The sequence below is a fragment of the Neopsephotus bourkii genome, unplaced genomic scaffold (assembly GCF_033783945.1).
Source record: "Neopsephotus bourkii isolate Nb327-2 ecotype Australia unplaced genomic scaffold, CSIRO-AGI_Nbou_v1 NB_1511, whole genome shotgun sequence".
In the NCBI taxonomy this organism is placed as follows: Eukaryota; Metazoa; Chordata; class Aves; order Psittaciformes; family Psittacidae; genus Neopsephotus; species Neopsephotus bourkii.
Window position 1 is genome coordinate 6,981,539 of NW_026901987.1, and position 25,349 is coordinate 7,006,887.

The following is a 25,349-nucleotide window of genomic DNA, read 5'->3' on the forward strand; positions in this document are numbered from 1 at the left end:
TCTCTTTCTTGGTAGCTGGTGCAGTGCTGTGTTTTGACTTTCAGCTGGGAACAGAGCTGAAAAACAATGATGTTTTGGTTTGGCCAAGGACTTTGTGGGCCTCATGCTCTGCCAGGGAGGAGGGGAGCCGGGAGGAAGCAGAGACAGGACACCTGACCCAAACTGACCAAAGAGGTATTCCATACCACAGCACATGCCCAGGATGTAACTGGGAGTTACCCGGAAGGGCGGAGGGGACTGCAGGGTTGGAGGAGGTATAGGTCGGTGCTTGGTCGGGCTGGGGGGGGCGAGTTATCGGTCGCCTGGTGGTGAGGTGCTGTATTCTCTTCCCTTGTTATTTCCTTTATCATTACTATTATTGGTGGTAGCAGTAGTGATTTGTGTTATACCTTAGTTACTAAACTGTTCTTATCTCAACCCGTGGGAGTTGCATTCTTTCTGATTCTCCTCTCTGTTCCTCCAGGAGTAAGGGGAGGGCAAGAAACGGGGGGGGAGTGGGTAACAAGCTGTTTGGTTGGGTTAAACCACGACACCCTCCTTTCGGGTATTTATACACATTGATAAGATCCTCCCTGTGACATCTTTTCTCCAGGCTAACCAATTCCAGCTTTTTCAGCCTTTGCTCATCTGGCAGATATTTCAGTCCCTTGACCATGTCACTTTGTTGGACTCTTTCTAGTTTGTCCATGTGTTTCTTGTACTGGAGAGTCCAGAACTGAATACAGTACTATCAGTACTTCAGGTGTGGTCTCACCAGTACTAAGTAGAGGCAAAAGCTCACTTCTGTCAACCTGCTGGCAGCACTTCTTCTAATGCAGTGCAAGATACCATCAGTCTTCTTTGCCACAATGGCACATTTCTGACTCATGTTCAACTTTGTGCCTACCAGGACACCAAGGTCTTTTTCTGCCAAGCTGCTTCACATTCAGTCAGTTTTCTACCTCACTGTCTGCTCATCCAGCCCATACATCAACAGCTTCTTTATGAGGATCTTGTGGGAAACAGTGTTGAAATCCTTACTGAAGCTGAGGTAGGCAATATCCAATGCTTTCCCCTCAGGCACCAAGCCAGACAATTTTAAATGTTTATCAAGCTGGTCAAATTTGGCTTCCCCTTGGTGAATCCATACTGACTAGTCATAATGATTTTCTTATCCTCTGTGTTCCTGGAAATGTTTTTTAGGGTTAGCTAGGAATTGAGGTGGGGCTGACTGTACAGAAGCTCCCTGTGCCCTTCTTGCCCTTTTTGAAGATAGGAGCAACATTTAGCTTCCTGCATAATATTTCTTTAGATGTTCAGAAGATGTTTTTTAGAGAGAGGAATAAACACAACCTTATGTCCACTGCAGGTAAGAGGAAGAGTGATGAGTGTCAATTGCATAAATCTGTGAAAGGAAAACATCAGAATTTTGTAACTATGAGGATTGCTAATTCGTGAAAGCCTTCATTGGAAGACTGCAAAATATGGCAGTCCATTGGAGAATATTGTGCACTGTATTGTGGCTGGCATAAATAAAAATAAAATAAATAAAATAAAATGTCCAAGCCATGCCTCTATAGTCAAAGTTATTCAGACTCAGAGAAAGTTTTTACTAGTTTATGGCTCTTAGTAGTGTTATATTTTAAGCCTGTTAGTAATTTAATAGACTTCAGTGTATCTCTGAAACATAAAGTGAATCAACATGTAAACCTTGGATTAGGCCAGGTTTTTCTAACATGAGATATTAATTCTAGAGTTATTGGATATCATCTGGAATGGCTCTAAACATTCTTGCCTAGAACCTATCAGTGAAAGTCATTAGATAATCCCATCTTGCTAGACAGTAATGAGAGAGAAGAAAACTGTCAGATGTACAGATTGATGAATGCTATGGGAAACCTTGTGCCTGCAGTGTTACACAGGCAAGTACTTTTACAATTATAATAACACTCAATGGGTACAAATCCCTCATGACTTGAAAGTTCAATTTTTTGATCCAATTTAGTGATGTAACCTATGGCTCATTGTCTCCCTCAAGTGGATAAAGCAAGAACAGAGTTTTATTTCTTATAGACAGACTTTTTTTTTTGTTCTTCCATCCTGCTTTGGCTCATTCTTCTGTTTGAAGGGACCAGATTTGATACATGCAGCCAGTTTGACCAGGAATATGACTATACAAGGTCATCATTAAAAGCTGCAACCAGTTGTGAAGAGCCAAAACTTGGGAGGACTTTCTTTGGCCAAACAGGCCAAGGCAGGAAGAGCAAAATATTCAGTTGTCTATAAACTGAAACCCCAAAAACTTTCTTCAGTGTTTTCTGTGGCAGGCACAAACTCTGAACCATTCATCTTGAACAAGTGATAGTACTCAATTTTAGGTCATTAATTTGGACAGAATTTGCTTGGAGCTGTTCAGCCTCAGCATCCGGAATCCCTAGGAGATTATTTTGGTTTGTTTGGAGTCTTTGTAGCTCTGGCATTTAAAATAAATAAAATAATAAAATAAATAAAACAAAATAAAATAAATCTATGGAAACTTTTGAAAGGTTTTAAATTCTGTCAGTGTTTACATTATCATAGCTGACCCAAACTGAAAGATAAAGCAGGAAAGAAAAATAGTATTAAATATTCAGATGTACTGAGTACTAGAGATAAAATTCTGTGGAAAAAGAATTTATCTGTCATCCTTAGGAAATTTAATTTGGACAATCTTAAAGGAAACAGGCTACAGGTGTCATTACTTCTAACTCTGAGGTGTAAATGCATCTAATGAGATGGAAACGTGATAAACCCAGAATATTTCATTCTACATATTTAGAAACAATGCTGGGAAAACCAAGTGAACCCATATAATATTCTGCTTTAGGTTTTGTTTGATCTTTTGGGAGGAGGTGTGTGGTTTTCTCTTGTAAGAGTCCAAGACCTTTTACGACAAATATTCTGGCACACCTTATTTCAAATACTGACAAACTGGGCCTGTGTTTTCCTATATGTTTTTTTTCTGGTGGTCAACACTGATAAAATTCAAAGTTCGCACAGTGTAACTAGGAAGAAACATAACAGTAGACTTTGTCGGTATTGAAATTATGGGGTTTTGCAGTAGTCAAAGCCTGAGAAAAGAGAATTCCAGAGTGTTTTACCATTACGTCACTGACTTGCAGTGTGATCTTAGGCTTGCTGTTCCAACTCCCCTGCTACAACTTTCTTCATTTGAGTAATAACTCCCTAAATATCCCAAGTGCTACATGTTGATAACAGGACTGGTGACACTGAGACCTTCTTACCTGTTTGAGGGAGGACCTGAGTCTATGTAAACTGTTGCTGGCTAAGGAAAGCATTGAGGCTTCCATGTCTGGACAGAAATGTAACCCAGGCAACAAGGGAAAAGACTGCATTGGTGTAGTTGAGGTGAAATGATTACATGATTACACAATCTATCTGCAATATTAAAACCATTCTGAGGACTGAAATGCCACATCCCTTTTCTTCACCTGCCTTCCTTTCTTTCATCTTAGAAAGACACCTTTAGGTCACATATTTTTTAGTTTGCCTTGTTCTCTGAGGTCTGGTCGGAAAACTCTGGAACTGACAGCACAAATGCAGTCAGCGATAGAAGAGGAACGGAACCTCCGATCTGCTGCTTGCACAAATGTCTGCTCATCCCACCTCACAAGCTTCCCACACTTTGCCTGCCAGCAGCGTCAACCCTCCTCGCCTTCCCAAAGATCGTGAAGATCAATTACTTGGTCACCCAGGTAGCGATCTCTTTCCCTCTTCTTGGTCGCTTTCCACCACGTCGTCCCGCTTAGCTGCCCCAGAAGCAACCGCAGCTCTCGGCGTGGCACCTCCTTCCGGTTCCCTTAGCCTCCCAGGGCGGCGTGAGGCGCTTTGCTCCAGCTGAGCGTTTGGGGTTTTTTTTACAAGAGTTATCTCCATTACAGCTTCAGGCAAATGAACTGATTAATGAATTTTCTGTCGGCCATGGAAGTGCGTTGCAAGTAATTAAGGGATGTGCTGCGGGGCCGATTAAGCTGCAAGTCACAATGACTAGAGCACAAGCGCGGCGAGTCTATAGAGGTCTGCACCGCCTGCGCTCGGCTCTACAATGGGATCATTGACTATTTATTTACTTCGCACAACAACTCTGCTGTTTACTTAATTACAGGAGCTTTTCAGTCACCAGGCCCCACCCACTTCAGCCCCATCTCTCCTACGTTCTTCGTTGTCTTCCACTCTCTCCAGCCCCCGATAACCAGGGCTCCCTAGCTGATCACTTGAGTAGATGAAGCGGGGCAACCCCCGAGCATCCTTTATAGAGTGCAGGGAGCACTCCCTCGAGGATCTGGGAACGGGAATTTTCCGTGATGGAAAGGCGAAGGAACGGAGATTTTCCTGCCAAACTGCACAGCATGTCTGCCTGGAGATTAGCCCTCGGGAAGGTTGAGGGGTGAAAGGGAGACGCAAGTGAAGTCCTGCCGCACTTCAAGGCATGTCCTAGCCGCCAAACGGAATCGGGAAAAGGGGAGAAGCAGACGCCTGGGGCGCTGCAGGACAAGCGCTACTGGGAAGCACTGTCAATCCCGCAAAAAAAGGGGGCCATTTCACACCCCGGCTCATTAGGGAGGTCTGGGCCCTACTGTCAAAGCCCCTTTTCCGCAGCATTGCCGCTTAGGAGCTAGTCGGGGGAGGGGTTGGGGTGGGGGGTGGTTTGGGGTGGGAAAGGGCATAGCCGGTGGCGGCTCCCACAGGACGAGCTCGCCCTCCTTGCTCGCACGAGGTTTCTCCCTCCCGTCCCGTACCTCCTTCTAGCCTGGGTGGGGTGGGGGAAAATGTACCCGAGCTCAGTCCCCGCTCGTCCAGGGAAGGAGAAGGAACAGGCGAGCTTCAGCATGAAGGAGAGGCACTTTTCTCAGCCCCCTTCCTCCTGTCCCCCCTGAAGGCTGCGGTAGGGGCTTTCCGCGCTCTGCCACCTCCTCCCCCTCTATCACCCACGGGGCAAAATGAAGGCGCGCAGGGGTCTCAGAGCGCCGATTCGCAAGGCCGCAGGATCCAACATCCACACCCCCACCCCCCATGTTTACAGAACAGGATCGGGGGACCCCGATTAGGAGCTCAGCCTTTTAACGCCCTGGAAACTCGACCCCGAACGAGCTGGGCTCCTCGGACGAGGGTGGGGTCGGAGAGTGATCAGGGTGGGAGCGCTTCTGCTTTGCCGCCCGCCCGCGATGCGGTGGCTGTGCGGTGCTGCCAACCGCGCGGTGGCCGGCTGAGTTGGCGGGCGGGCGGCGGCGAGTCTCGGCGTTGCGGGGAGCCAGCAGCGGCAGACACGGGTAAAGCGGCTTTCTGCTCCTTTAAAGGGCGCTGTGCAGCGCTCCCGACGGGAGGCGGATCTCCGTCCTTCTTTCCATCCTTCTCCCCTCCCTTTCTCCCTCCTCTCTCCCTCCCTTTCTCGTTCCCTCCCTCCCTTTCACGTTCCCTCCCTCCCTCCATCGCTCGGCCGCCGCTTGCTGCCGCCGTCAGTGGTGCCCGGACGCCAGCTGCACCGCAACCCGAGCCGTTCCTTGGCGTCCTGCCACCGCCCTTCCTTCCCCCGTCTTCCTCTCCCTCCCCGCTTTTCCGCCCGCAGCTCAAGGTAGGAGGATGTCCCGGGGTCTCCGGCTGGCCGCCACGGCCAGACTGGTTGCATGCAAGTGAGGGGATGCGGGGGGGAGTCGGGGGATGGAAGCGGCGGGAGATACACTGTAGAGCCGCACACCGCGGTGTCCCTCGGCCAGGTGTCTCCGGGCAAAGGCGGGCGCTGAGCTGGCTGACCCAAGCGCTGCTGGGCTGGCCGACTACTGCCGCCCTGGTGTGCCCCTCCTGTGGAGCAGGAAGACTTCTCTCCTTCTTCCTCCCTCCTTTGCTCTGCACCGCCGACGCTGGAGGTGGGGAGCGGAGCCGAGGGGACAAGGCAGCGCAGCTTACGATGACCCAGCCGGGCTCCTGCCGGAGCTCGGAACTACTCCCACAGCCGGAGCGCTGCTCCAGGGCCAGGCCCAGGAGGACCGAGCCGGAAGCCTTAAGGATGTTTCCCCCGCTCTCCTGGAGGAGCGGAGGTGAGAAACGGGCTCTAACTTTGCTAGAGTTGTGGGTGGATAACCGTCTCTACCTCCTTGAGGTTTCCCCCTACCCCTACACTCTCCTCTCCCCGGCCTCCCCTTTTATCTCCCCCAAAGGGACAACTAGCCCCTGTTTGCGCTTGTCAGCAATCCTGTCATTTATTTCTTAACAAATTCAACATTCTTCGGTTAAGCATCCATCGCTAACCCAGCCTGGGCGCTGACGTTCTCTATGTAAAACAAGAGACATTCCTGCCTACGGAGCGGAGGCATGATTGCAAGACCCGTGTGTGCACTGAAAAGGAATGCATACACTAATGAAATCCCATCTTCACGTTTTTCTTAGAAACTTTTTGGAGAGTAAAGCATGGAAAACATTAAACATCCTACTTCTCCTCCCCAAATCTCTCACAGCTTCCCCAATCCCAAAGCAGACTGAGGGGAGGAAAAGCTGATCTGTAGATGTCATTAATGTTTGTTCTTGCAGCTTAAAACCTGCTAGGAAAGTGTATTGCTGTGATACTCCAAAGTGCCTGAACAAGTAAGCCTATTGAATACTCGGTTTGTTAATTAGAATACACATCTTTCCACTAGCTAAAAATTAATTACCATCTTAAAATGTCATTAATTATGAGTGCAGCAGAAACTTGGTTGCAAATTTGAACTGACCTAATAACAGACAGAGGAGAACCTATGGTTTTTATAGTGAAGTACAAGTGGACGACAGTATGTTTTTAAATTATAATATCAACATTAATTCGAATACTTTGGCAAACGTTTAAAAAGGGAGGACTGTGTTGGTGCTTTGTCAGCAAAGCTGCAATACTTGTTTCTGAAGATCTGGAAATGCTGGTCAGGTGTTGTGGTAAGCTATGGCTCTCCTCACACCAGACTGCAACAGCAAGACAACTGTGGTGGCATGTGAATCAGAAGTGTTTGCAAGCATTTGCTGGAGAATGTCCAGGAACCAAAGCTTTTGGGGCTGCATGTTATACACATAGTAAATTTATATCAGTTGTTGTTGGGAGAGAACAAAACACTAGATTAACTGATGTAAAAATCTTATCATAGATTCTTACAGACACAGCTATGACCTGAAAATGAAAGCCGTTTCCTTTTTAAAGTAATATGGTAAAACTGTACATCCCAGTAGGTGGCAGCTAGCTGGAACTGGGCTAACTTTTACTGTGATAACAACACATAAGAATAAGGTCTGAAGAAAAAAACAGTTGATATAATGAGGTAATTGGAATCATGTATCTCTCCTTTCCAAATGAAACTATATACATAAGATCACTGTTTATACCTGACACATACCTTAAGATTTAGTGGGCTTTTATTACCCAGAAAAGATTTAAAGGCCTCAGATTATCTGTTCTTCTTTCCTGGTCTATAGCTGGGAAATACTGGTTTTCGTACCATTTGATCATGGTCCTTGAATATTAAAGATGTGTTACCACCATGTTTATGATAGATGACCAAAATGTAAAACAGATAAAAACATTTATTCAAGGAATTGTAGATATCCCAGTTGCTGGTCACTGAAGTGTGGAGAGCAGTTTCATAAAGACTTTAATCTGGAAAGAACTGCGTAACAGTGGTGACAAGCCCCCAGAACACAAGACCAGCTTCTCCAGTGCAACATTTTATTACAGATTTCCAAACTTTGAACTGTATGTCTCAGAGGGAAGAAAATATTCAAGGCATTAAAAACCTTTACCTGCTTTCATATTGAAATCATTCTGAAGGGTGGACAAAAGTTTCTCTTCAAAGGTTACACTTCCTTTTCCCTCCCTCCCCCGAAGGAGAAATTAAGCTAAAGTCCAATCAACAGAAAAAGAATCTAGGGTGGTAAAGTCTGTGGCTTTACTTAATTGTATAGTCTATAAGTGATCTTCAGTCACCAAATATTTAGTCACCAAATATTTATAAACATCTGGAGCCTTGCAAGATTTACTTTTTGATAAGGAACTGATATTCTTGAGAAAATAATTCTGGTTTAACTACAATTTTCCTTCAAGGTGGGAGGTAGGCTTTGAAAGAAAGGGCGAGGGATGTTAATACAGAGCAGGAAGCGATGCGTTACAGCAGATAAGGAGAGTGGAATGCCATGAAATAGCCAGCTAACATAATCGACGGTATAATATGTGCCTTTAAAAAAAGCCGATAACAGATTTCAATTTCCTTTCCGTGCTGTGAAGTGACTGGAAGGGAGGCAGACAAGCATTTCCACACCTACAGGGGCCGGCGGCGGGAGCCCTGTGGCGGGTTTGGGGGCGCTCTCCGCGGTACTGAAAGGTCCGTGCAGGGCGCTCTCCGCAGTACTGAGGCCGCAGCCGCAGGCGGGATGCGGAAGCGAGATGAGTGGGTAGCGAAACTCGGTCTGAGACCTGAGCAAGGCAACCAGGGTTTGCAGTGTGGGCTGCTGCATGTTTAATAGTAAAAGGAATTAAGTTGTCTTATGATCCCAGTTATAAATGCCTCAGTGAGTTAGGTGCTCACTGAGTTGGGCTTAGATTACAGGTAGCTGTATTATTTATTTTTTTTAAGACACCTTAGAAAATCAGCCTGATAACAGGATTTACTTTGCCCAAAGTTTGTCTTGCCTAATGTTCTAAAGCTGACCATTAATAGAGTATTTTGAATATTACATTTTTTAAATTCTCACCAAAACTAAATTAAAAAAAAATAAATTGTTTATACAGGAAGCTACATCTCAGCACTCACAATTTAAAAAGTATCTAAAGATGCCTAGAGTCCTTTATTTCAGCAAGACCAGGGGAAAGAGGAGGGAAGCAATGAATGTTCACAGTATTCACGTGTGTTGGTTTTATTTCTCCTTGGACTAAGATAAAATGCGAAAGAATAAAAGAGAATAAATAAAATAGAAAATACAAGAAAAATAATCTCTCTGTATTTTTACCGGGAGATATTCTAAATGTGAACTGAAGGAGTCGCTAGATATCTTTGCTTTTAACACTACGTGCTCTTTTTAATGTGCTCCAATAGTCAAATCGTCTGATTGAATTCCCTGCTAGACTGCAGAACTAGCCATTCGTGGTACTTATTTTTGACACTGCAGTTATGCCTCCATCTTAGGAAAAAAAAAAAAAATCAATGGTGTCTAATAATCCCCTGGCAGAGTATACATTTCTTTTCATCAGCGTTTTACAGTGTTTTAAGTAAATGCATGCAGAGGAAATCAGTAAGCCATAATGATAAAAAGTTGCCGTGAATTGCTAACACTTTTAGTGATACATAGCACCAATATTACAGGTTATAACTTAAATGCTGCTGTTACTTATTTGCATGTATACAATATATAGATGTTATTTAAGAATAAGCTGCAACTCATCTCTGCCATGCTCTACTCCTGATAGGTTCCACAGTGTTCTCATTAGCTTGGCATTATCTGTATTTGTTTCTGTAAAGTCAGGTTTATTCTGTGTTCATCTGCATGTATCTATGGGGGAAGTCTCTCCGTGATATTTTCTTTAGTAATAAAAGGCAGGGAGAGAGATAAAGGAGACAAAAGATGTCTGTAGGCAGAATGTAGAATAAAATTAATTCATTTTCCTGGTGGGGCATCTAGGAATTATCTTCTAATGTTTGTAATAAAGCTTAAGTGGGTTCAGCAAAAGCTTCACTTAGATCACAAAGTCTGACAGTCCTGGTTCAATGTATTTTAATGGATCAGGCACACAACTGACCATATTTCCAAGGAAAATCTGAAGTAGTCCACAGAGTTTATCTTCTTTGTAACACCTGGACAAAAGACTGAAGTCTGTGGCTGTATTTGCAGATAGAAACTCAGTATTCCATTATCAAACTGGGAAGTGCTATTGTTTTCACAGAGGACTGAAAAATGACAAACTACACAGACCTCTCAGACAGGGAGGAACAGCAACATTTCCATAATACTGGGGTGAAAGGAAAACAGAGTGCAAAACAAGAGAGTGGCAGAATAAAGTCCAAAACATCAACTACTAAATCTCCAAATTACTGCATTTTTAAGCAACATTGCAGTTTCAAGCAAGTTGAGTGAAACAGTTTCACTTCACTTCAGCAAGTCTGTCCTAGTGCTGCTGATTCCTGTTTACCTCGCAAAAGCAGACTCGTGCCCCCCCCCCCCTTCCCGCCGCTACAGACCCTTATAGCTATTGTTCAGAACAACAGAAATCCTAATAGCAAGTAGAAGCATATAAAGAAAACCGGGCTGTCGTCCGGGGGGCCCCCCCCCCCCCGACAAGTCTAGGCGATTAGATCGGTTGCATAATAAAATTGGGAAGGCTGTCTGACAGGCAGCCTTAAGAAGAGAAGAGCTATCTCAATTTCTCTCACTTAATCTTGGCTTCGCGTCAGAAGCTGTGCAGCAGTGCAGTAGAATGGGAGCACAGCAAAAGCTTTGCCACTGAAACGGCTGGTGTTCACTATGTGGCGATAACTCAGCGATTTCTCGAGCTGGATTACCTATTGATTTTCCTCCTTTCTTGCCTCCCAGGTTTACTCAGCTGGACATTGTGTGTGTTTGGATTTCTCAAGGATTCTCCCCCGACTAACATGGATGTCCCACCATTCCTTACAGTTGAAGGTTGCTCCTTGGCGCAGTGAATGAAGAGCATGAAGGGATTGCTAATGGGTTTGGGAAGCGTAGACTCTCTCCTGTCTCTGTGACCATGCCGTGATTGTGTCTGAGGGCCATCAGTTTACGTATCCTCATTCTCACCCTAACGGGAAACCTGGCGGCTTAGAAGGGGGAAGTAAGGCAGCGCGTGTGTGCATAGAAACATCATGAAGATTATTTCCCCTATTTTATGTAATTCAGTCTTCAGATGCACCATTAGGCTCCTTTTTTGCTTACTGTGGATTGGATATTCTCAAGGAACCACACATGTATTAAGATTTGGTAAGATTTCCCGACACTTTTTTTTATTGTGCGTTTAAACCTGAATGTGATTTACGTAGCGATTGCCTCGGAAGGGAGTGCTGGGGGAGAGAGCGCTGGGACCTGCCGCCGGAGTCAGGCACCAAAGTCCGTCTTTATTTTGCATCCGGAGGGATGAATTGCTGTGTGTTTCTTTTCTGTCGCTGCAGCTCATTGTAGCCGTAGTAACGGCACGATGATGATAATTAGAATAACAATAGAGAGAAAAATGACTGGGAAACACGTTCGCCTGAGGCTCTGCGCGGTTTGCCTGGCTTTCTCCTAATGTGCCTTTTTTGTTCCCATAGTAGTGGAAAGCGTGGCTAATACAGTGCTTGATCAGTTAAAAACCTGTCAACTAGTTGTTAAATTTCGGTCTCTCGTCCCCGGTCCACCTGAGCCAATCCGGCGTGGGCGCGAAGCTGGGATTTCAGACTCTGGGGCTGATTCCCCTCGAAACGCCTGCCTACCTGCTTGCCACTTACAGTGGCGCTTAGGGTCAGGAAAGAACCGATTTACATCTTGAACGGTGAAACAGCCTTTGCGATACGTTTGAAACCCACCTCTTTTCTATGAGAGGAAAGTTATAGAAGTTTCTTCCCAGGGGAAAAAAAAATATAAGAAAAGGAATATTCATAGATCAGAAGATCTAGGAAAAATCAAGGAAAGTAGAGCGGTTTTACTATTTAAAGACTATCCTAGCTGGACTATGAAACTTGCCTGATAGCTCTGCCTGTTTACGCGCCCGCGTGTACGTCTGTGTAAGGGAGAAAGCGAGGGAGAGATCTCAGCCGCTCTATCCCTTATAAAAGTCTCGCAGTGAGGAAGAACAGAACAGAGATGAAAGTTAAACGCGGGTCCGAGAGGGCTGTGCGGCCAGGGAAAGCCCTCCGAGGAGAGCCACGGCGGGAGCTCTGCGCCCGCCTTCGCGACTCCCAGGCACGGCGGGCGGAGCCCCGCGTTCCGCGGTGAGCGGCGCGGGGGGGTAGGGGACCGGCCGAAAGGTGCTTCCCCAGACAAGCGGCATCCTCCATACCTACCGACAGCACGGCGGGACCCGGAAAGAACGGATCTCCCGCATTCGCGCTGGCCGTGATAAACTGTAACAGTTGCTACATCCATTTCTGCAGCGCACTGAAAGGTCTTCTATTCACCTGGGAGTAGTGCCTTGGTTTGTAGCTGTGTTTAACACACCCCCGCCAGTCCACTTCCCCCCACTATTATGTGGAGAGTGAGGTGGGTCATGGTGAAAACGTCACCAGGCTGTTACCGATCTCGTGTGCTGAATTCCTGGCAGCACTTCTTTTCTGCTTCCATCTGGTCTAAAGGTGGTGCTTAAGGTACGTTGCTCTTAGCAACCGTCTTCAGGAATGCTGGTTTCTTTGGACATAGCTAAGCGATTCCATATATCATCGCTGGCTTTATTTTGCATTCAGTCTAATCCGTAATCATGTCCGTGCAATTAGAGATGGACTGTCTGTAGTTGGCACTGTCCGGCTGTCTTTCCACGAACTGGGGTTTCTAACTGGTGCCGAGGGTAGGGCTCTGAATCTGAATTACTTTCAAGGGTAGCTGTGTAAACAAACGTCTTCCTGTCCACACCGTCAGAAAGAGTTGGGTTTTCCTCCTTTAGCATTCTCCCCAAATTGCTAGTCCCTTGTACCTATCCAGAGAACCCTGGAGAGCAGCGCTTTGGTGATGATCAGACTTGACAAATAACTCATGGCTGAGGAACTGGCGCAGCGGGATCCGGCGACTCGCCCGCAGGTATTTCCCGAGGATTAACGTCCCTTCCCGGTGTCTTCCTGGTGACATGCTCGGTTAACGGGTGGTGCCCACTACATTACTTGTAGCAGCGAAACACGAGTCAGTTCCTGAATCTCCTCATACTTTGTTGTGTCTTCCAAAAGAACTGTCACCAACCCATCTCTGAGACCTGGAAGCAAGTAGGGAACAGTTGGAGACTTTAATATGGAAAATGGTAGACATGAGAGAGCACAAGGAAGACTTTTGCCCTGCTCAGATGAGCCTGTTGCACATCTTTGGTTTAAGTAGTCTGGATTTAGCCTAGCGTGACTCTGACCGCGAGAGAACTCTTGGTCCTTTGCCAGGGACTGACATCTCCGCCTTTGAGTGGGGCACTGCGGGAAGGAGGAAAGGGGCAGGGAGTGAGCAGTGGAAAAGCTTTGGTTATTTCCGAGGGGGAAATTCCTCGTCGCCCCCTCTGGGTTCCCGTGCTATCTGTCCCATCGGGATGCCGGTGCCATCCCGCGGAGTCCTTCCAGAGGAGAAGCGGTAGGTGAGGAGATCCCTTGCAGAAGGCAGCTTGCCAGCTCCCGCTCTTCTTCCTCAGCCAGCAGTGCTATGGCAACAGGGGAGAGCTTGAATCTTGCCAGAGCTCCAGCCCCCTCATTCCTCCTGTGCAAATTAACTACATTCGCATTGTCCTTCCCACGGCTCCTTTCAGTGTTGGGACTAGCCAGCATGTCCTTTCGCTCCCTCTTTCTCGCTCTCAAGCTACCTTTTCGAAACTGTACAGGCAACGCGAGCAGCCTGGGTTATCTGACAAATGCGGGAGATTATTTTTGCCTGTTTCGCATAGAGCAAACATGGGGAGAGGCACAATCCTTCCACAGCGGCACTCACTCAGGCACCTGGACCTCCGCCTACTGCTGCTGGAGTAGGGTATTTGGGCAACATGGAATTTGGGCATCACACCCGGCGCCCTCCATGGGGTGTGAGGCCAAGTTCTCTCCTTTGCTCTTTCTTCAGAGCTTCCCATAAACAAGTCCAGAAAAGGTTGCGGATAAAAGGACAGGTCCCATCGTGACAAGGGAGAAAAGCAGCAGCCTAGTATTTGTCTCTCCGCTGTGTTAAGTTTGATGGAAACCTTTTCCATATCTCTTGGGATCGTACAAAAGTCAGAATACGTGACCGCGGGGCAGATCCGTTCCGTTATCAGGGATCACTTTCAGTCAGTCCAGTGTAAGAACGGGTTAGGGGCCCCGGCTCCTCACAAACAGACAGTAGCTTGGCAAATCCACAGCCCAGCTCTGCCCAGCCCCCCCATCTCCCGGCAGCGCTGGACACGGCGGGCTGCCTGACCTCGTACAGAAGCGAGATCAAGGCTCTCGCTTCTGCCTTTACCTTCGTGGGAGCACCCCGGCACTTTAAAAGTAAAGCTGAATTAACAAGTCATTAAGAGCTGTTAACCATCAGTAACTGCTCACCTGTGTTTTGAGAAATCCTCCCTTTCCCTTCCCTTGCCCAAGGCAGAAAGAGCCCTGGGTGCTTAAACACCCTTCTTAGTTGTTCTTACACGGGGTGTGATTGTTGAAATCAATGTTTGTTGAAATCTAGAGCATTCTGAAGTACAGTCCTTTATTTAAATCGCCCGTTTCGGGTCTTGTCTCTTCTGCTGTGAGCAATTCATCACTCCTTCAGCCAAGGTGTGAGGAAGGATCCTTGAAAGTGGTTCGGCCATTGCGTTTCCTTATTCTCTATCAGGCAGCTCATTATTAGTGGAAGTGTGAAAGACTGAAGACCTCCACTGCAGGGGGCTCACCGGCCTCGTAAGTGTTAACTCACTCTGTGAGGTACTTTGTTTTCTTCAGCACATTCATAAAGAAGGGTGAAGAAAAGCAAAAGCTCATGTCTGTAATTTCGACTTTTTGTTGCTTCGTAGTTGCCTGACTTTAAACAGGTGAAAAAGGAAGCTGAATGTTGTGGATTACAATGAACTATAACGGAAAGCGTGTGTGTTTCTTCTTCCAGCTCATAAAGCAAAGAAAACAAAAAAAGAGATGGGAGCACTTTTCAAGGAACAAATAGAGAATTTTGACTTCTTATCAGAAACGCTTTCTACTACTGACTTATTTTACCACTAAGAAAAAAGCAAAACCCAAAACACTCAAACAAAAAAACAATCAAAAACAGTTTCCCCAAACTCTTACAAAGCCTATCACTTTCCTGCTGCCCTCCATAAGATAGTAGTAATAATAATAATAATAGCAAAACAAAAATCTATATGACCATGTAATCTTTGAAATAAAAAAAAAAAAAAAAATCTTTTTTTCTCAAGTCTATCTTGGGAACCTGAAGAGGGGAATTGCTACACACTGGATTTTTCCTCCGTAAATATGTAGCATGGGTTTCACCTGGCACAGTTCTTAGCTAAGTTTCTTTGTCTCAAGCAGATTGATTTTATCCCCATATGTTTTTTATGAGGTCGAGCATGGCAAAACCAGAGAAGAGGCCAGTTGATGGTGTCCACTGCTCCTGCAGCTACCAGCTGCTTTCAAAACACGTCTTTCTGGGTTTTGGCCGACCATTTTTACATAGTAGCCTTTAAATTCAGCAAAATCATGGAAAAGCAGTGAGAGCTATCTGTGTGCTAAAGGGTATGAGAAAAGTTCAAGTGAAAAATACCTGCTGGGTAATCATGTAGGGTTTTCCTAGGCTGAATCTGCATTAGGTCTCCTGAATGTGTACTTTCTTTGGATTTTGCACTAGTACCCTGTTAGTGGAAGGAGGTAACCTTTCTGCCTGTATTTAAGAGAGAAATGAGAAAATGTACATATCTAGCTTTAGTGGGGAAGGCAGTCTGCCTTCAGATCAAGAGTGATGAAAATCTGCAAACCAAACACTTGTGGCAACCCTGAGCGGTCTGTGTTTTGGTAATTCGAGCATTTATAACCAGTGAAAATTTTACTGCCAAGGACAAGAAGCTTTCAGTACATGTTAACATCCTCACGGAAAGGAGATCAAAATCAGTGTTATAAACAACAACAAAAATCTTTGAAAGAAGAGTAAGGTTAAGAGCCTCGGGAAGGCAACAAGGAGGTGCGAAGCATTGTTATTGACTGGCCTAGATTAAACAGCACAAAGGAAGATTTCAATTTGATAATGTCACAGCCTTCCAGTTTTTCTTTTCTGCTTCTGCTGACAATTTTGTAAGGTAATTAAATTGGCTGATTGAAGTCAAAGTGGTCGTGGGGTGATAAAGACCATTTGGATTTAATGGAATTTAGAAACAACGGTGCGCTGCACACAACTCTTACAGAACAAGAATTTTAATGACTCATTCAGGGTGCTGACTACATAGAATGTCGCGGATGAGTTTATTTGAAAGGGCAAAGCAGATTATCTGTATACAGTCTTTATTGCACTGGATAGGGGAATTAGAATTATCCTTCTTAAAAGACTCATTATTGCATTATCAAGATTTAATGTAGGTTAAAAAAGTTTTCATCCATGTGGGCTTTCTGCAATATCCTCAGATCCTTTCACCCCGTGTTTGGAACACCAGTAGCCTTGTAAAATGCTTTTCATACAACTGTCTGATAGGTTGGATGCTGAGGAGCATAACCCGCTTCTTACTGACTGCTCGTTGTCTTTTGAAGTGATGCAAAGTTCGAGTAATACCTCCCATTTACACGTAGTTGATGAACGAAATGGTTTCTATCACTGCAGATAAGGAACCAGAGAAGAAAAAAGATCTTCCTAAACTCAAACAGTAGAGTGTTTTTATTTTTTCTATATATATTATTATTATTTTGCCCAACATAAAATGCTCTTGATATAAAAAGCCCTACAGAAAATCAACCAACAAAACACACCCAAATATGTTGTAGTTATTACAAATAATAGCAGGTCTTTTTCTCCTACTTAGATATATTTAGCTTGTCACTTTCTGAGATTTAACTTTCATCCTCTTTAACCTCTTTCAGAGGAACAATTACTAGATGTTCTGTCAATAATGCAAAAGAGAAACCAGAAGGTGCCTTATTTCCATACTCCTTGATCTGCAAGGCAAATTAATGTTTCCCGAATAAGCTTTTTATAATGTTATGCTGTAATGCATATTGGAAGATTAGATTAAGCAATATGATAACATAATGTCATTACGCTGTCACATCTGAGTTGGAATATGGAGAATCAAAGACCACCACCATATTAATACTTATAATTTTGTGCCACCTCGTCCCCAACCTTCCCCCCTGAGTCTTTTGGCTCCTTTATTATAAAGTAATAATTGCCTTAGGTTTATATAGTGCCTTCAATTTTAACAACCAAAGCTTTCAGTAATGCAGAGTACAGAACAAACATGTTGACATTATTCTGATTACTGGAGGTCAGCCAGCTCCTGGATAAATTAGATGGTATTGTAGTACTATGTAGAACACTAAACAAAAGCCCTAAAATATATTCTTAATTTCATGAAAAAATAATTCTTAACAAATTAAAGCTAAAAAACTCTTTTTATTTGGGCAAAAATTAGAAGCAACCTATAAGTGCAGGGTTCAAGACTTCTCTTTTTATATTTCCTGCAAAGATATGCTTGGATCAAAATCTTGAGTGTTTTGGGTCAGCCTGGATTCAGATTTCCTTGAAATTTTTTCCTGTGCAGTCTTTTCAAAATGCTATTCAAATACAGTATCTCATCTAGGAAAGTGTTTGTATTTTTGTTTTATATGTCTTTCAAATGAAACACTTCATAAATATGTTCTGTAAAAATGTCTGTTTCAATTTCTGTGGGTTATAGAAAAACATGTTACTTGATAGTATGGTAACTGGTGTCTACAGTAGCGCTAGTTTAAAGCATAGCTACAATGTGGTCCTTAGATAACAATGTTATTCCTTAGACAACAGTGTTTTGTTATGAAGCGTCAGAAGGTTAATTCATGTATGGGTCTTATAGAATTTCATCTGTGTATCTGGAGAATTACATTGATTTATATCAGCTGGATGTCTATTTTATTATATTTGTATTTCCATTCCCAAACCCTTTAAACACCCCTCAAGAAAATGGTGACTGGAATTGAAAGTCAGTTGAACTAGGAATGTTGAAAATGTCTGTCAATATTTCAGCATGAGTTCCCAGGCTGTTAGAGTCACTAATTCTTATATTAGGCTCAGTAACACTCTGACAGAAAAACAGTCCAGGGAGAGCTTACTATGCTGTCAGAAACTGTTGTTCAGGATACTTGACAAGGTTTTTAATTCAATGTATAATGGCTTTTTTCTCTTTTTTCCTTCTCTTTTAATAATTTTCTCTGTCTCTAATATTTCCTAATTATATAAACACTCTATCTGATTTCAGTGTGTGTAGCTAAATCTCAAAAGTACTAAATGATCCATGCTGTATTTTTTACAGATGAATGGAAAACATAATGTTGCCTTCTGGGTGAGCAAAGTAATTTTGAAAGACCAATGCACCTTTAAAACCCTCCCCAAAACCCAAACAATAAACCACCAACTTTTGCACCTTGGATCATTTTCTCCTTTCTCTCACTTCCTCTTTTTCCTTTTTAATAGCTGAAATAGAAATGATTAGTTACCTATATATTCAAAAGAGGAATGTATGTTTGAATGTTATTTTTCTGGTCCTTTTGGGGAAGTCTTTGCTTTCCTAACTTTCTGGGAAACTAAATGAGAAAATTAAAAATCCTGAATGGCCTCATATCTGTCTAATATCTAAACTTCTAGTCCTTGCCATACCTTAGGCCTCCCCTGCTGTATTTGAAGACTGAAGGAGGTAGAAGATTTAGACAAGGTTGGCTTGGGCTGGGTAACTTAAACATGGCAAAAGTTAGGCTAGTGGTACCATGGCTTTCATGTCATCAGCAATATAGAAAGAGTGAAAGTGGATTGAATACGGATCTTTGTTTTTTTCCCAGGCTTTAATGTTTAGATAGGAATTTAAAAGGGGAAGATAAAATGTGTTAATGGATGAAGAGTTTCTTTCTGATATTTAAAAAACAAACAAACAAGAAAAGCTGAAACAGAAGCTGCTCACTTGCTCTGCTAGCAAATAAGTGCTCCTTGCTATCACAATAGATAATCAACTCTGTAAATAAGGACTTGTTTTTGAACAAACTGATTAGTTTCTTTACAGAAGTTTATTGAGTAAAGTTTATCAAGCTTGCTTCAAATAATGCAGAACTACTTTGTCTTTGGAAGAGAATACTATCTTCACATTTAGCTCTTTCTGTTTCTCCAGTAAAATGTTTTCAGGTGTCATATTTCTCTGAATATAAAAATAGCTATTACTTTAAAATGGCTTTTGTCATAAGGTAACTGATACTGAATTTAAAGCACTTCTATTCAAATTCTTCTTCATGTGCATATGCACACTTAGCAAGTAAGAATCAGGGTAAATTTATTAAGGTTTATTTTATACTTGAACTTGCCATGCATTTGGGCTTTACTCCTCCAGGATCTAAATGTATACCAGCTACTTCAGACAGCTCAGGATCTAAACATATATCAGCTGTATCAATCAGCTAATGTTTATGCTATTATATAAAAGTTGCACAATTACGGCATGACTTTCCAAACAGTCCCTAGTAAAAATAATTGTGCTAGTAAACATGAAACATTTACAAGAAAATCTGAGTCTCATAGCTCACAGTGGTCAAATTTATAACTTTCACTTCTTTTTTCCTTTTTTTTTTTTAAGCATGTAAGCAAATATTTTTAAGTCCTACCTCAACATTTCACATTGTAAAACCTTGAAGAAAGCAGTTGTTCTTCCTGTAAACCAATTAAATCTTCTGTTCTCATCTACATTATCAGAGTTGGTGCTTGATTATAAGTCAATATCAACTCCCTAGGTTGTCAGAGAAGTAGAGTCCTTAGTAGTTTAATGCTAAGTTATGTTAGTGGTTTGTTTTTTTTATTTGATGATATGAAATCTGTGTGTACTTTGCAAAGTTTCTTATATGCAGTTGTTCACAACTATAACTTATGGATCTATTTACAACTATAATTTAAGAATCAAATATTGAAATAAGAAAAATCGTAGCACACTTTACGTCTGATCCTCCTATAACTTTCTGTTCAGGTTGATGGCTTCTGTTAGTACAAAATAAGAATCAGAGCTGGGAATTGGAGGACTGTTTAGAAAAAGAATCTTAGAATCACAGAATAACTAGTGTTGGAAAGGACCTGAATATCCTCTAGTTCAAACCCCCCTGCCATGGGCAAGGACACCTCACACTAGGCTGGATTGACCAAGACCCTGTCCAACATGGCCTTGAACACTGCCAGGGATGGAGCATTTGCAGCTTCCTTGATCAACGTGTTCCAGTGCCTCACCACTCTCACAGTAAAAAATTTCTTCCTTATATCTAACCTAAATCTCCCCTTTTTAAGTTTGAACCCTTGTCCTATCACTACAGTCCCTGATGAAGAGTCCCTCTCTAGCAATCTCAGAGTCCCCCTTCACATACTGGAAGGCTGTTATGAGATCTCTACTTAGCCTTCTCTTCTCCAGGCTGAACGGTCCCAGCTTTCTTAGCCTGTCTTTGTATGGGAGACGCTCTAACCCCTTTCTCATACTCATGGTTCTCCTCTGGTTATAGACCTTTCTAATGCTAAAATTAAGTCATTATGTTAATGCCTATGAAAATCTGTCTATCCTAGGTATAGTCATTGCCTGGATGAGTTGGTGATAGACTATTCTTCCTAATATGTATGATTAGGTCCATAATGATGCTGAATGACATAGTGCTCTTCCAGTCAAGCCATCTGTGCTGGTTTACATTAGCTAAGGAGTTCATTCTAGAATCTGTCTTTCCTTGATTATTTTCTTTTCCCCTCCCCTAATTACCTTTTAAAATTTCAGCACATTTTTTTATTTTTTACACGTAAATTTGACATTCAGTTATTGATGTTAACAATATCTAGCAGTGTACTATAAAACAAATCCAACATGACGAAATAATTTCAATTAGTTTTGGTTTTTTTGTTTTTTTTTTTTTGTGTGTGTGTGTATTTTTTTTTTTTTGCTAGAAAAAGTATACTTCTTGGTTAAAGATACTGCTGTTCAGTAGAAATGACCAGCACACTTGTTTTGCTGGTCAAACTCTGCAACATTGTGCTATGCAAAAGTATATGTAAATAATAGTAAAGAAAATGTATGTTACACATTTTCCATAAGCGAAAGGTATTTTGTAAAGCAATACATTTTGCAACATTTATCTTACAAAGCAGAAAATCTTTAAAAGAAAATCCGTGTTATGTGTTAAAGAATTAGGTAAAAAGGCATATTAGAGAAATTAAAATCATACAGAATACCCTAATTCAGGAGAAATAATTTTCTTTTAAAATGCTTCATCATTGTAATTTTAGGGTTTGTATTTATTAGCAGGAATACGTATGTTCACATTTTATGCATTTCAATAACTGAAATTCATTCAAAAAATCATGCAGAACAATTAAAAAAATATCAGCCTGCATTTGAGTATTAAAATTCAGTATTCCTGCTTCATATTTTACCATTTAACAAGGACAAATATAAGGACTGAGCCTTAGGGAATCTGTTTTCCAACACTATTGCTTTTTTGATTGTTACAGTTTTCATGGCTTACTATACTTCCATTTAATTTTTTTTTAATTCAAATTGAAAAAGTACCCTAAGCCATCTACTATTCTTTTGAATGCAGAATTATTAACTGGAAAAATATTTCTATATTCTTGTTTGGAAAAATCTAGTGTTTCAAGTGTTACATTGAACCTATATATGCTTCTCTCTAGTACATGTAGCAATAAGCTTTTGATATTTCACTCTCTGAAGCTGGTGTTTGAAAAGATTACTGTGCAAAATAGAAATGTAAGGCCAGTGACTGGTTGTAAGTAATTGGATGACAAATGTGGAGGTTTTAGTTTTAACGGAATGCATATTAAGTACAGAGGGAGTATATTTTGCTAATTTTTACAACTGTTTTAGAATCAGTCAATTTTCTGAGGAGTGTTTTTCTTTTTTTTTTTTTTTTTTTTTTTGTGTGTGTTTTTTTTTTCTGGCTAACAGTTCCTTGGTGACCTGAGATGCTGGCCTATTTTAAACACTGAACTACTTAAACATTCTCACAGATAACCCTGACTGCACTAAAACAAAAAAGAAAAAGCTTATAGTTAGTATGGAGGTGGTTTGAGAATAATAATGCAGATGAATCACCATCAGTGATGAACAAATAGTGCAGAAAGAAATTGAGAAGCGTTAACTCAAAAAAGGCAAAAAGCAATGTTTACCTAAAAAGGCCATATACAGCTGTGCAAATAGTAGGATATTTTTTCCAAACACAAAGATCGTACTTGGCAAAATGATCTAATAATACCAAAAAGAAGGTATAGCTTTAGCTTTGTCAACTAAGAATTTGCCCAGTTAAATCCCTTTGCTTGTTATGGGATAGCAATTATAATTTTTACAGAAAAATATAGCTAAAGAATTTGTGCCCAGATTTCACCTTTTCTTAGCCTTGAGGAAAACATACACAGGGTCAGCTCAGGAGGAGTGGTAAGCCCTGTGAATGCTTCATCTGTAAGCATCTGATGAAAGAATATAGAAATTTGTGGAAGATACATGTGACTTCCTTTTTGTACTGCTATATGTATTTGTATGAATGTCCTTGAGAAGGAAAGACTATAAAATATGACTATTATTAAGGATTATCTCTTCAGATCTCGACAGACTCTATCATTCATGGCATTTAATATGTCTGCAGAAACTTACTGTGTGGCTGTGATACAGCTAAGAAAAATGTGTTCAAAAAGCATTAAATCAGACTTCCTAATGTTCTTGCAAGCCTCCCTAAACAATGAAAAATCAGATTTAAACATCAAATCAACATTAGCTAGTCACAAAATCTTCAGTATTACTCATTTGTGATCTTTTGTGTCTAGATATTGGAGACTTCAAATTTAGCTATGCATTTGTATCCTTCTGTGATTGTTAAAGTTCATTAAACATTGTGTTTGTTGGAACTTGAGGTAAGACTATGCCATATTCTTGTAAACAGCATGGGTTGCTTTTCAGAGCATTTTTCACTCTCTTTATTCATGGGAAGATGTTTGAGTTGGGTAAAACTCTTGTGTCTAGCTGTCCTATGGGTACAGGAGCTGTTCACATCAATTTCCTTTACTTTCTTACTGACTCCCCTTCTTCGCTCCTTCTTCCTTCCGCCACTCCCAGAGGGATGGGGAGGAGAACGGAAAGAATGTAACTCCCATGGGTTGAGATAAGAACAGTCCAGTAACTAAGGTATAACACAAAACCACTACTGCTACCACCAATAATAATAATGATAAGGGAAATAACAAGGGAAGAGGGTACAGTTCTCACCACTCGCTGACTGATACTTAGCCCTACCCTTTGCTGAAGTTGTCTTTAATATAAACCAGGAGAATTGCCTGAGGGTACATTGGGGTCTTTGATGGTAGGACTCATAAGGACTATCCATCTGCTTCCTGACAAGTAATGTGAGCCTTTGATAGCAAAGAGCTCTGAAGAATCTGTTCTCACATGGTGTGGTCTTCATGAATATTTTCAAAGTGGTCATGAACACAAAAGATTTTCAAGAAAGATGTTATGAAATTCAGCAAAACCCACACAAAGTCAAGCATATTCGTGATGGGGAAAAAAAGGGAACACTTCAGAATTTTCTATCTTAAGGAAAAAAAAAACCCTAAATTATGTGAATGAAGCTATGGATATATATGTGCTCTTATGCATTCAACACACTCCTCACCCCCTACTGCTAAGAATGTGGAAATGGTACTTGTTAACATGTCAACTCGATTTGCCATGGAGCAATATTCTTAGTGTAAGGGAAATCTTCATTTAGAGAGTAGATTGCCTCTCTGTGAGACCCGTAGCAGCTTACTTTCATTACTATTTTAAAAGGAGGTAATTATGCCAGTATTACTGGGTGCAACTAGCAGTCACATAAATCAGTAGATCTTATTAAAGTTAATTTCTGCTGCAATTTAATTCCTTCTTAGCTGGGTAGCCTAAAACGACAGCACCACATCAAACCTGTAGGTTAAATTTCTGGGCCTTCATTGTAAGGTGCTGTTGGTATGCTAAGGAGCAGTGTAGTAGCTGTTTGCTGAGGAATTAAGGGAACTCCTGAGGAGACATAAGAGTCTTTATTACTTCCATATTTGATTAGGCACAATTTCCATGAAAGCTTACCCACATGGATAATTTCACAAAATATGGTCAATAGGTACAAAGCCACAAGGGATTTTATATCCATGAATCATCTTGTTGAACCATAATTTAAAAAACCCAACAAGCTGAAGGAAGTGACTAAATATTAGCTTATGTTTTAAAGTTCATTTAGCTCTGACGCTGAAATAATCCATGGAAGCTTATTTTGTCTATTTTGGCAGAAAGTAAAACTTCTGAAAACCAGAACGTTTGCTTTGGTGTCACACTAAAGATAGTTGAGCTGTTCATGCTAAGCAAATTCAGGGAAAATATGTAAAGGGGTCAGTGTAGGTGTTAATGAAATATTTTGCAGTTGATGGAGTTTACTGTGCTGTTATACAAAAAGATTTTCTACTGTGGCTGGCAAAAGATATGAGTATACAGAGACTTTCAGATGTCTTATAAGTTCTGAAGTGCCTTAAGTACAATATTTGATACTTGCAGTGATAGCTGGAAGTGTTAAGGATTATAGTACTTTTCCTTTAAAAAGTATCTTTAGCTCACGTTTTATAATTTTTAAAATTTTTTTTTAATAATTCTTTTGAAATTAGTTAACTTTCAGCAGAATTTCAGAGTTTTAAGAAATTCATTTAGGTTGATTTACATCACAGCAAGAGTTTTTGAACACAAATATTGCAGAACTAGGACTAATATTTAAACCACTTCTATAAAAAGTAGTGGCTTATTTTATTTTTAAATATGATTTTCTGGTTGAAAAAGACCTTCAGATTACCTAGTTCCAACCTCCCTGCTATGAGCAGGGACATCGCACTCTAGACCATGTTACCTAAGGCTCTGGCCAACCTGAACACTGCCAGGGATTGAGCATTTACCACTTCTTTGGGCAACCTTCCCTGTCTAAGTTTGAACCCATTACCTCTTGTCTTCTCACTACAATCCCTGATGAAGAGTCCCTCTCCAACATCCTTTTTTTGTCTTATGCAAACACTGCAGTCATTCATACAAACAGTGTGACAAAACTTTTCACATGGACTTAAGTTCCATTTAAAAAAGGTGCCTTAAATTAATATGCTGCAAATGTCTGAAGTAATGGGCTTCAAGCATAACTATAAGTTCACAAGACAGTATCAGTGTCTTTTTCCTTGAACTGGGCTTATGGGATTCAAGACATGCATTTTACCATTTTCTGTATCAGAATTAATGTAGGTGTAATCCCATCTTTCATAACAAGAATTTTTTTTAAGAATTTCAACATCCAAAAGACAGTTGATAAGAGTCTTTTAGAGCTAGTTTAAGCATCATGTTCTTTTAATACAACACATTCTGAGGAAAGGAACTGACAAAAATATGAGCATATTATTTGAAGATACTTTTTCTAGAAATGTAGAAAATC

At 41.7% G+C, this 25,349-nt stretch overlaps 1 protein-coding gene across 7 annotated transcripts in view; it reads left to right on the forward strand.

Moving 5' to 3' along the window:
- Window positions 1–5,466: 5,466 nt before the first annotated feature.
- GRIK2 (glutamate ionotropic receptor kainate type subunit 2) overlaps window positions 5,467–25,349 on the forward strand; it is a 401,313-nt gene continuing 381,430 nt past the window's right edge. For 4 of the 7 annotated variants that reach the window (XM_061369874.1, XM_061369873.1, XM_061369876.1 and 1 more), the window contains exons 1-2: window positions 5,468–5,611; window positions 10,579–10,983. In XM_061369874.1, the coding sequence (XP_061225858.1) occupies window positions 10,869–10,983 (115 nt within the window). In that variant the 5' untranslated portion in view covers window positions 5,468–5,611; window positions 10,579–10,868. Of the gene's footprint in view, window positions 5,612–10,578; window positions 10,984–11,798; window positions 12,769–14,402; window positions 14,705–25,349 lie in introns of those variants that run through there. The other 3 variants (XM_061369881.1, XM_061369877.1, XM_061369878.1) reach the window with 3 other exon arrangements.